At 33.2% G+C, this 13,046-nt stretch overlaps 1 protein-coding gene across 2 annotated transcripts in view; it reads right to left on the minus strand.

Moving 5' to 3' along the window:
* The window catches only part of LOC127730765 (uncharacterized), a 40,856-nt gene that overhangs the window by 2,416 nt on the left and 25,394 nt on the right, over positions 1 to 13,046 (minus strand). The window contains exons 6-8 of one of the 2 annotated variants that reach the window (XM_052239311.1): positions 10,159 to 10,367; positions 3,596 to 3,842; positions 1,726 to 2,045 (exon numbers count right to left, since the gene is read on the minus strand). In XM_052239311.1, the coding sequence (XP_052095271.1) occupies positions 1,726 to 2,045; positions 3,596 to 3,842; positions 10,159 to 10,367 (776 nt within the window). Of the gene's footprint in view, positions 1 to 1,725; positions 2,046 to 3,595; positions 3,843 to 10,158; positions 10,491 to 13,046 lie in introns of those variants that run through there. The other variant, XM_052239312.1, reaches the window with a different exon arrangement.

The following is a 13,046-nucleotide window of genomic DNA, read 5'->3' on the forward strand; positions in this document are numbered from 1 at the left end:
ACACGTTTTCGTTTCAAAATTTTAAATATGAAAAACAAGAAAGAATAAGAAAATATTCATAATTTCCAATTGTCACCTCCTAGTTCCCGTGATATCGTGGTAACCTCATGAAATGTAGTAATTTCTGAAATTCCTACCAGTTTAATTACTATTATAATTTCGTTTAAACGGGTTTGTGATATTGTAATTTAGAAGAGAGGCGAAAAATACCAAAAGGATATTCAAACTCATAAATCGAAAATAAACTGACAATAAAAAAGTATAACAAAAATACCGAACTCCAAGGCAAATTCAAAAGGGGATGACCACAAAATCAAAGCTTTCAATCAACGGAACAAGTGAAAAAAACTGCCATATTCCTGATTTGGTACAGACATTTTCCGAAGAAAATGGTGAGTTTATAACTAGCTAAACCTCTCGCTTGTATGATAGCTGTTTATAGTTCCGTTATATTGACAAAATTGGGTAAGCAACCCAAACAGACATAATAGGTTAATGTGACAATAATTGGGATCCAGCAGCCAAAACTGTGTAAACATATATCACAGACATACAACACAACTGACTAAAAATTTCAAATAAACATACAAGTTAATCTAACAAAGACGCCAATAAAAAGGGTGTAGTAGATAGTAATAAACTTATTATGGCATAAAAACATAAAAACGACGAAAGGACAAACAACACAACACACAATATAGAAAACTCGACTGAGCAACACGAACTCCACCACGGGGGAGATCTCAGGTGTTCCAGAAGGATTAGCAGATCATGTCCACATGTTACTCATATTAGTACAAACCAGGTGATATGTCTAATTCTGTAGGTCACATTCGTGGAAAAGAGGACGGGGTTGTAGCTACGACAATTTTAGCTTTTATAGTTGACCAATTTTTTTCTGTTCAAATAAGGGCCTAAATGTCCTTACTTCTTTGTTCAAGTATAATGAATAAAAGAAAAGTCTCTCTCAGCAACATATACTAAATACTGTATTGATATTATGGAAATATGTAAAATATTTAACATGTATAAAATTCATCAAATATTCATCAATATTAAAATTCCAGCAGCTTTTTCTTAACCAATTCCTGAATTGACCCAGTGAGTGAAACGAATTCAGAGGGAAACTAACTCTTTATATTAGACAGTAAAACAACTTAACCATTTACGTAGAACTGTATTAGCAAATAGTTCAGGTTTTGGCAATTAAACCAGAAAAGACAAGATAGTACAGCGATTCATATTGCCATGCAAAAGCAATGATAAGGTAACAATTTGATGAAAGAAAAATAGACGCAATTCAGATTTCATTTCAAATCCATAAGTATAAAACATCTTCTGAAAGTGTTACTGCATCTGGAAAATATGAGATAATGACACTATTCCTGTTTTATAATAGTTTTTTTAGAACAAGAAAATAATTATCTATTACTTCTATATCTAATCAGATGTAGTCGTCTCATATCTTCGCCACTCAGATATGAAAAGACTACATCTAATATCTAAACTAAGTAAGTCAATCACATCACACCTAATGATTATATATATAGACTTGGATACTTTGGCCATACCTTTCTTTCATTCGTAAGCTCAATCTAGTAGCTAAATTCTAGACCATGCATTATGTTTTAAAACCTTGATCATACGAAGATTATATGAAATGCCTGATACCAATCGGTGTATAGTATTGTACATTTCAAACAATTTAAAAAAAACTATTCTTACCGCTTCAGCCAGATTTAGAGCTTTGATTATATTTGTACTTCTATTGCCGGCCTTTATTGTCTGGATAGATAATAAAATAGAAGATTTGTCGTTATCAAAATCATTAAAATCAAACTCTATCGTTGGATTCGAACTGAATGTTATAACAGCAACTTGAAATTCGTTGATACCAAGTGTTAGTTTGTTCACTAGGTTGTAAACAAAATCTTTAGATTGATTTATATTGTTGCTGTTACTTTGAGATGTGTCGATGACAAATAAAAGATCAGTTAGTTCTGGGATACATTCTGTAACTGTCACGTTGTTGGAAAAACAATGATCTGAAGAAAATAAATGATGATAATTCAATGTTAAATGTCCCTAACCCTAACCCTAACCCTTACCCTAACCAACGGTCAATGTAACAAGTGTTATCAGAACCAAAGGCAACATATATGAATGTTTTGGCAATAAAGTTTATCAACAGGTTTTATATATTCATATGCATGGCTACCAATTAATGCACCCCTTTAGAATCAGACTTGTCCTGCATTTGTTTATGAATCACGATTTATGGCAAAACTCGGTAATAATCCGTCTTAACTCCATTCAAAAGAAAACGCTATCTTGATTAGTTTGTTATAAATAATAAATTTTCTAAACAAATGCGTAACTTTAACCCATGGAACCTATCTAAAATATATCTACTATTAAAGCTTATTTTTTATTGACGAAAGCCGTAAGGTGTTCTTATTACTTTATTCACCTCGTTGGTCTTTATGATATATTTGTCTAATTGGCAATTATAGCACAGTTTCTTATATTTTTCATCTCATAAGCATAAGATAAAATTCCTCATAGTAGAATGTTGAACTAATATGAAAAATACTAAAACGTTTTGTTTTCCAACAATGGAGACTTTTCGTGTAATTTGGTTGGATTAAAATTCTGAACTATAATGCATTTCAAAATAAAGAAATACTTCTTATAGCTGAAAAGTAATTAAAAATAGTAGTTTTTGTTTTTTATCAAAGGCATGCATATGTATGTATTCATCAAAAGCCTTTTGATATTGTTTCTTTTCTGTAAATCATTTCATGTAAGCAATGTGGGCATTGAAATTTTCCATATGACTTATCTATTTTTCTTGATTCGATAATTTTGGTCCTCTTGAAGAAAAAGCATTATAAAACAGAAAATTAGGATACCAAATTTTTTTCATCTTATCTTTAAAATGTGAGTCAAAAACCCATGAATAAAGATTTTATAGTCATGAAATAGACAATAGAGTGTTCAAAAATTAGATACACAATATGTTGTACAATCCAATGATATTCAGATTCTAGCTTTGTTAGAAGTATCTACTTTTACAATTTTTTTTATTAACAATCCAAAAATTCCATTTAGATTGTTATGCCCTTCAACTTGATATCAGCTTGGTATTGATGTGAAACAAATAATGACTCGATATCATTGTTTGATCTTTTTATTATTTTATTGTATAGCTGATTGACAAATTTTTGTATGGTCACTTGCCAAAAAAACCTTGTTCTTTCTTTCTAATCTGCAAGATGACATGACTTCAGATTATCATTTATTGTAAGCATAATGAAGTCCAGATCGAACTAGTTTAGCTGTTTAGTCTTACTGTTTTCTGTTATCACTCAAAACTCGAAAACGTAAAACAAGTGCTGATGCTAGAAGTAATGCTGTTTAGGCGGTTTCTTTTTGTTTGTTTTGCAATCAAAGCTTATTTCGCTTTGATTCTTTTTTCTTTGTTATATATTTAGAGAGCCAATACAAAAGCCTTCGTCAACATTAGAACAATGACAATATATAAGACTGGATTGCGAGATAAATAGATTCCTGATATATAAACAACAGACATTACCTGATAAATAAACAACAGATACTATTACTTGAACAGTATCACTGAATTGACTGCTGAGTCCTGAACCCCAAACTCCACCAATGTAAACCATATGGCCTAATGAAGATTTTGGTTTCCAAAATAAAATTTCTCTAGTGGTATAAACAAAAACGAGGCCACCAAATATTGCTGTTTCAGTTGCAACTGACGACCCAACTGCGTTAAATATCATATTTCCATTATTTCCGTCGCCGTCGGGAATTTTTACCTACAATCAAAATGTTGTCCTAATGTTAAAATTATATATTATATTTTCTCTAATTCTTCGTCAATTTATCCCTTTCTGCACCCATTGTATAAACAAAATTTAATCAACGTGTGGTTCGTTTGATCTCAGTTCTTCATTGGTTAAAATCCGATTATGACGTCGAATTTTCTTGCTTTCCTCTGAATTTCCTATTGTGACGGCATGAAAAAAGGCGACCATGCCTGATGACGTCACATAGAAAGAACACATCTTTTTGCAGATCATTCGAAAAGAAGGAGTACATTTGCCTGCGTATTGTTTGAAAATCATTAGAGAAACAGATTCCACCACCAAATCTCGTGTAATACGATATTTATCCACTCTCGGCAGTTACATTTTAAATATTTAAAACGCTCGGCGAGCCTCGCGTTTTAAATTTGAAAATTTAACGGTCTCGAGTGGATAAATATCGTATCACACTCGATGCAGTGATAGAATCTATATTTCTCTAATTCTTCGTCAATTTATCCCTTTCTGCACCCATTGTATAAACAAAATTTAATCAACGTGTGGTTCGTTTGATCTCAGTTCTTCATTGGTTAAAATCCGATTATGACGTCGAATTTTCTTGCTTTCCTCTGAATTTCCTATTGTGACGGCATTAAAAAAGGCGACCATGCCTGATGACGTCACATAGAAAGAACACATCTTTTTGCAGATCATTCGAAAAGAAGGAATAAATTTGCCTGCGTATTGTTTGAAAATCATTAGAGAAACAGATTCCACCACCAAATCTCGTGTAATACGATATTTATCCACTCTCGGCAGTTAAATTTTAAATATTTAAAACGCTCGGCGAGCCTCGCGTTTTAAATTTGAAAATTTAACGGTCTCGAGTGGATAAATATCGTATCACACTCGATGCAGTGGTAGAATCTATATATATCCAACGCAATCATAGGTTTGAACGTTGTTTTCAATTTAGACTTGTTTATATTATATAAATATATATTCTACCACTGCATCGAGTGTGATACGATATTTATCCACTCGAGACAGTTAGATTTTCAAATTTAAAACGCGAGGCTGGCCGAGCGTTTTAAATATTTAAAATTTAACTGTCGAGAGTGGATAAATATCGTATTACACGAGATTTGGTGGTGGAATCTGTTTCTCTAATGATTTTCAAACAATACGCAGGCAAATTTATTCCTTCTTTCGAATGGTCTGCAAAAAGATGTGTTCTTTCTATGTGACGTTATCAGGCATTGTCGCCTTTTTTCATGCCGTCACAATAGGAAATTCAGAGGAAAGCAAGAAAATTCGACGTCATAATCGGATTTTAACCAATGAAGAACTGAGATCAAACGAACCACACGTTGATTAAATTTTTTTTATACAATGGGTGCAGAAAGGGATAAATTGACGAAGAATTAGAGAAATATATATATATAATTTGTCTAAACAACAGCCCAACAATGTTAGATCTGTAAATTTGCGGAAGCAAATTCTTTGTTCTTCCCTGGCCGGGATTCGAACTCATGCATATATATATATATTCAAGAGGCTACTAGTATCCTAAATTGAGGTAAATTATATGGCCTTCAAAATACCGTTTCGATTCCTAATATCACTGAAGAGACATTAATTGTCGAAATCAGAATATGGTGTACAATTTTTGCACCTCATGTTTGCGGTATACCATCTTTTCCGCAAGTTTATTGTTTTCTGTTTGGTAATAAATTAATAATAAGATCTATTTTGTTACATCTTGTGATCCGTTTATTTGGTAATCGCCAATAGCAGTCAGCAGGGTTTTTAAAGAACATCAGTTGTTCGACCTGCTAGTCAAATGCGTTTTGTTAAAATATACTTTTTCACTCATTTGGTCTTTTGGAAAATGTTGTTTGTGCTGTATTTACACCCCACTTCCAAGAAATTTGTTTTGCATGCACACGTATAAAAATTGCGGTTTTTATCCAACGCAATCATAGGTTTGAACGTTGTTTTCAATTAAGACTTGTTTATATTTTTTCGTTTGGGCTTGTATTATATTTGCCTTCGGGTTTATATGATCCGTTCATCCTATTTTGACTCTTTCAAAATTCAAGAGTGTATCCTAAATTGAGGTAAATTATATGGCCTTCCAAATACCGTTTCGATTCCTAACATCACTGAAGAGACATTAATTGTCGAAATCCGGATATGGTGTACAAATGTTTGCACCTCATGTTTGCGGTATACCATCTTTTCCGCATTTTTTTTTTTTTTCTGTTTGGTAATAAATTAATAATAAGATCTATTTTGTTACATCTTGTGATCCGTTTATTTGGCAATCGTCAATGGCAGTCAGCAGGGTTTAAGAACATCAGTTGTTCGACCTGATAGTCAAATGCGTTTTGTTAAAATATACTTTTTCACTCATTTGGTCTTTTGGAAAATGTTGTTTGTGCTGTATTTAGACCCCTCTACCAAGAAATTTGTTTTGCATGCACACGTATAAAAATTGCGGATTTTATCCAACGCAATCATAGGTTTGAACGTTGTTTTCAATTTAGACTTGTTTATATGTTTTCGTTTGTACTTGTATTATATTTGCCTTCGGGTTTATATGATCCGTTCATCCTATTTTGACTCCTCAAAATTCAAGAGTCTATCCTAAATTGAGGAAAATTATATGGCCTTCCAAATACCGTTTCGATTCCTAACATCACTGAAGAGACATTAATTGTCGAAATCCGGATATGGTGTACAAATTTTTGCACCTCATGTTTGCGGTATACCATCTTTTCCGCAACTTAATTTTTTTTCTGTTTGTTAATAAATTAATAATAAGATCTATTTTGGTACATCTTGTGATCCGTTTATTTGGCAATCGCTAATGGCAGTCAGCAGGGTTTAAGAACATCAGTTGTTCGACCTGATAGTCAAATGCGTTTTGTTAAAATATACTTTTTCACTCATTTGGTCTTTTGGAAAATGTTGTTTGTGTTGTAGTTAGACCCCTCTACTAAGAAATTTGTTTTGCATGCAAACGTATAAAAATTGCGGTTTTTATCCAACGCAATCATAGGTTTGAACATTGTTTTCAATTTAGACTTGTTTATATTTTTTCGTTTGGTCTTGTATTATATTTGCTTTCGGGTTTATATGATCCGTTCATCCTAATAGTATTTTGACTCCTCAAAATTCAAGAGTGTATCCTAAATTGAGGTAAATTATATGGCTTTCCAAATACCGTTTCGATTCCTTCCAAATACCGTTACAAATTTTTGCACCTCATGTTTACGGTATACCATCTTTTCTGCAATTTTATTGTTTTCTGTTTGGTAATAAATTAATAATATTATTAAGATCTATTTTGTTACATCTTGTGATCCGTTTATTTGGCAATCGCCAATGGCAGTCAGCAGGATTTAAGAACATCAGTTGTTCGACCTGCTAGTCAAATGCGTTTTGTTAAAATATACTTTTTCACTTATTTGGTCTTTTGGAAAAATGTTGTTTGTGCTGTATTTAGACCCCTCTACCAAGAAATTTGTTTTGCATGCACACGTATAAAAATTGCGGTTTTTATCCAACGCAATCATAGGTTTGAACGTTGTTTTCAATTTAGACTTGTATATATATAGAGAGAGAAATTCTACAACTGCATCGAGTGTGATACGATATTTCTCCACTCGAGACAGTTAAATTTTCAAATCTTGCGGAGCGTTTTAAATATCAAAGATTTAACTGCCGAGACTGGAGAAATATCGTATTTTTCCAATGATCTGCAAAAATATGAGTTCTTTCTGCGTAACGTCATCAGGGATGGTCGCCTTTTTTCGTGCCGTCACAATAGGAAATTCAGAGAAAAAAAAGAAAATTTGACGTCGTAATTGAATTTTAACCTACGAGAAACTGAGATCAAAGGAATCACACAATGATTAAATAAATATAATCAACAGGTGAGGAAAAGGATAAATCGGATTAAAAATTACACTGTTTCTAAATTATTCTTCCTCTATAAATCGTTTTTAGTGTAGGAAAAAAATGATTAACAACATTGATTTAGTGAAAATAAACACTTTGAATAATTCGCACGCCCGATGTTCTTTTCTAGGTTAACATTCATATGTAATACCCTAACCTAAACATTTGAAAGCCAGAGATGTAAACATGTGTAAAAACGTTAGGAGCTATGTGATGAAGAAACCGAACTTGAAGAATAAGTCGACGACGACGAGGTTTTTTTTTAACGACATTGACTACTCATAAGGGTCTTTCACGGTCGGTAAAGAATAACTCTAAAGAATAACAGTACTGTAGTTGAATAGTTGCCACCGTCAATTGTCGATTTGACGGTCGCAAATGCAGTTTTACTGGCGACGCGTATGAAATCATGAATGATTTTGGCGCAAAGACGTCATGGCTAAACGTGACGTCATACAAATGAAAACTTACAAACTGGAGGTTATTACGTTACCTCTACGATTCAAATTTGGATAACATTACACTAAAACGGCGAATTCGAGGTAGGTGTTGTTTTATTTTCGATAATATTGTAGTAATCTAACATTTGTTGATCCAATCAATTCAAAATGGCGAGTCCCTTCTTAGTTACGCCTGGTCAACTGTGGATTTGAAGGTAACTTTTAGCCAATGAAAAAAATTGTTACATAAAAATTGCATTAAGTAAGTTAACCCAAAGGTCAACTTTGCCTGAGGGAGTTGGAACCTAAGTTTCTTAATAGTTTCTTAATTTACCAACGATAAATTTTGAAAATAAAAAAATAAAGTAAGCACCGAAGCACCGACTACTTAGCGGATGACACCCTCGTGAATTAACAGTCCATCAGCACCTTATGCTTGTATATGAAAATAAAACTTTATAAATTTTTTGCGTCTTAAGCAATTCTTGAGATTTTTTTAATGAAAGGGACAAGAATCCTCCCTGGCATATGCCCTGATTTTTTTATTTGTACTATTATGTCAAATGATAAAGTCACAGACAGTTTCTTTAGTACCTTCAACTTTATTAGTAACTATAAAATTTTGAACAATGTTTAGAGTTTAGAAGTTTTGAAATTTGGAGTTCGGCATTTTTGTTATACTTTTTACTAGATATCGCATGTTACCAACTTTTTTTACGTTGGAGATTGTTACAAAAAAGAGAATGAAAGAAATTTTAAAGATGTTTATTGTGTTTATTTTTTTTTGGGGGGGGGGGGGGGGGGGGGTAATTTAATTTTTTCGGGAGGGAGGGAGTGACGGTATGTTTCTGTCTGTATGACATTGGAATGTTGACAATGGATACGATGTTAACATTGAAAGGCTGACCTTGTTACATGTGTAACAAAAGTGTCAACATGGAGGTCGACAATGAAGCCAATGTGATTTAGTATTAGCAAGAGTGAACAAAGTTGATACGATGAAGGTAAAATATTGTAATTATCGCGCTCGAACATGTAAAACATATTAACTTAGTGCAGGAGCAATAGAAAATGTTGATAGGATGTCGTATACAGATTTGATTTGTTAACATTGCAATGTCAACATTATCGACTGATTAATTATTGGTGTTGAAGGCCACTTTCAAACTACTGTCTATTTCGTGTAGGGCAGCTTTTCTTCATGGAGGAAACCGGAGTGTATCGAGAGAACTACCGACCTTCAACTGGAAAACTAGAAATCCTAGTCAATAAGGATGGAGTCGTGGTGCAGCCACGTGTAAGGTTCGAACTCACAACCTTAGTGTTGACAGATTAGTGATGCAGGGGATGAACTACTTTGACCACTCGCTCCCAAATGTCGATGTGAAAAAGGTAAACAAAGTAGGACGACATTGCTATGATGATGAAGTGCTATTTTTTAACATGGTCAACGATGTGAACAGATGATTGTATTAATAAAATGTTAAAATGATGCGCATGGTCAATATCGAAACTATATCAAGAGAGGCGAAAGATACCAAAGGGACATTCAAACTCATAATTGAAAAAAAAATTGAAAAACCCATGGCTAAAATAGAAACAGACAAACATACAAACAACAGTACACAAAACACAAAATAGAAAACCAAAGACTGAGCAGCACGAACCCAACCAAAAACTGGATGTGATCCGTCAGGTGCTCCGGAAGGGAAATCATATTCTGCTCTACATGTGGCACCCGTAATCAAGGAAATCGATACAATCAAAGTCTCTGAAGGCTGGACGGTGATGATATGATGTTAAAATTATTATTTTCACATCACTATAGATAAGACCATGGTTTTCAGTTCATTGGACACACGATAATATTTACATATTTTCACAGGATATATTTATTTGCTCACATCGCCTAAATATCTTACCTGTACAGTTATTAGATAATTTGAAAAATCATATTTCCTCGGAAATTTAATCGATGGTTCCGGTACATTATTCTTGGTAACGGTGAAATTTGTCTGAAACATTATATTAGATTTATCTGTTTCCCATCCAAGAATCGATACATTACCTCCATTACAATATACGTTTAGGCCCCATCCATCTCCTGCTCCAAAGATACCAAGTTGATGAACTTGAAAATAGATCATACCAATGGTTTATGTAAGTATTTTAATATATTAATCTTAATATCATTTTGGAGTGATTTCAAGTTTATAAAAACGGGCGCTGTTTAACAAAAATAGTCCTCTTGAATCTGAAAATGAAAAAAAAGTTTTATAAATGTATTGATATAAAAATGAGGAGATGTGTTATGATTGCTAGATAAAACTATCCTGTAGAGACCCCAGGACGAGGATGTAAACATCTAAAGGTTGGCGTACGGTCTTCAACAATTCTCATGCTTTAAATAAGATATAACATGCGCCACCATGACAAAATATGAAACAATTCAAACGAGAAAAACACTGGCCTGATTTAAGTCCTTTTATTTTTATTCATGATCGTAAATAATGCATTATACGCCAATGAAATGAAAAAAAAGGATGATCTCGTTATATTGTTTAAAAGCAAAATAATTTATTATACTTCACGTTAAAATGCCAGATTTTGATTGGCTAATACGAGGGAGATTATTTACTCTATCCCATGGCTGAGCGGGAGACAATTTTTTGAATGTCACCCTCTCGTGAAGACCAATCAAAAATCGACAATCTAGAGGACAATGAATTGAAATTACATCAAATAATTAACGACAATACTCAATTTCTACGTTTTGGCTCAGAACTTTTTCATAGACTGTCAAAATAAAAAAATAAAAAAATCTTGCGTCACTTCTGTTGATTTTTTTAATACCTGTAACGTTGTTATGTACGTGACTTCATAGTAAAATACTTTAAATTTAATATTCAACAGTAAAAGACAATAATGATAGGACATTCAGTATAATAAATTAAATAACACATAGGTGAGAGGGTGATAGAGCAGATTGGTTCCCCTCGAAAAAACATTGTCAACCTTGGCTTCGCCTCAGTTGACAATGTTTTCTCGGGGTAACAATCTGCTCTATCACCCTCTCAGCTATGTAGTAAAGTATAGTAATAAACTATGTCGTCTTGTACATAACAATCATCCGTATTTATTAAAGCGCACACTTGAGCAAGCGTCTCCGTGAAGGGTAATAGAGTATTTGCTATGGGATAGTATATAAATAACACATAGCTGAGAGGGTGATAGAGCAGATTGTTACCCCGAGAAAAAATTGTCAACTGAGTCGAAGCCAAGGTTGACAATGTCTTTTCAAGGGGTAACAATCTGCTCTATCACCCTCTCAGATATGTGTTATTTAATTTATTATACTGAATGTTCTGTTATTACTGTCTATTAAATTTCAAATTCAAAGTAATAAACTATGTCGTCTTGTACATAACAACCATCCGTATTTAATAAATCGCACACTTGATCAAGCGTCTCAGTGAAGGGTAAAAGAGGTTACAAGAACGCAATTATTTGTTTACATTTTACCGGCAAGTTTTTTACCCCAAGATGGTACTCTGAATAGAATCCTGTACGGCTTCTGATTGGATGATACAGAATTGGAATTACTTTTAATCGAAAGCTTATCCAATTAGGTTTTAAAAATCCAGAGAATCAAATTCACATTTTGCAAAGTATAGAAAATATCTTCCATTTCTGCACGTCGGGGCCATTAAAAATATGCCTTTTTCATTAAGCGAAAAAAACAGACGATCTTTTTCAACTGCATTTTAAGTCAATTTTTGCCGCATGACCATATATATTTTTTTTATTGTAATGCAACACTGGCATTTCCAGTAACAGGAACTGCTACCCGTTTTTCCCTAGTGTGTGTAGTCTTGGAGAAAAAAAATACGGAACACCACTGGTACCCTATGGAAAATGCATTGCGAATAATTGCGCTCTTGTAACCTAGAGTATTTACCATAGGATAGAGTAAATTGTCTCCCTCGTATTAACCAATCAAAATCTGGCATTTTGACATGAAGTATAATAATAATTACTATCCATACAAGGGGTAGCCAATAGAGTATAAAACCAACTCTTTGTGTCAAAATGTCTATATTTGGTTGCTCAGCACAATCAACAAAATTAACATATATTGCCATCCTAAAAGATGTTTCTCCCTCATAATTGGACCAAAACTCGAAATATCAGTAGATTTGTGGTATGATTTGTTTTAAAATAAGCAATTCTGTGTTTTCTCAATGCCATAAAGTAGTAGTACACAGTTTGGAAAAAAAATTAAAATTAACATTCATAATTTGGTCCAAAGTAGAATTTCAAGCCATTTGAGTGATTACTTTTCTGCAGCCATTGTCATTTATCTATCATGAGATCAAATAACAATCATTTGAATTTCATCGCATTTTTCAAAAAATTGTAAAGTTCGAGCGTCAAACATTTGTTCGAAAACCTCACAATTTCTGGACCCATGGACGGTATGGATGTGAATATACGGACTGTCAAACAGAAAAAAATGATGTTGATATAAACCCACTTCACTTTGACGGCTATATTATTCTTCAGCTATATGAATTTGAACCTAATTTCTTGCACAATAACTTTCATATTTGAAAAATTCACCGGGACCAAAGTGCGAAAACTATGTATTGCTACCTAAATAAATCTTCCAAGCGAACTTGATAATATTTGACGGAGCTGAATCTCCGGATAATATAAATCGAACGTTCAAGAAATACGGGTTTGTCACATTCTCTTTTGGAAGATTTGTTTTATCCCATCTTTCTCAGGTGTCCCACACATAGCAAATTTG

This window comes from Mytilus californianus, unplaced genomic scaffold (assembly GCF_021869535.1).
Source record: "Mytilus californianus isolate M0D057914Y unplaced genomic scaffold, xbMytCali1.0.p SCAF_2, whole genome shotgun sequence".
Taxonomy (NCBI): domain Eukaryota; kingdom Metazoa; phylum Mollusca; class Bivalvia; order Mytilida; family Mytilidae; genus Mytilus; species Mytilus californianus.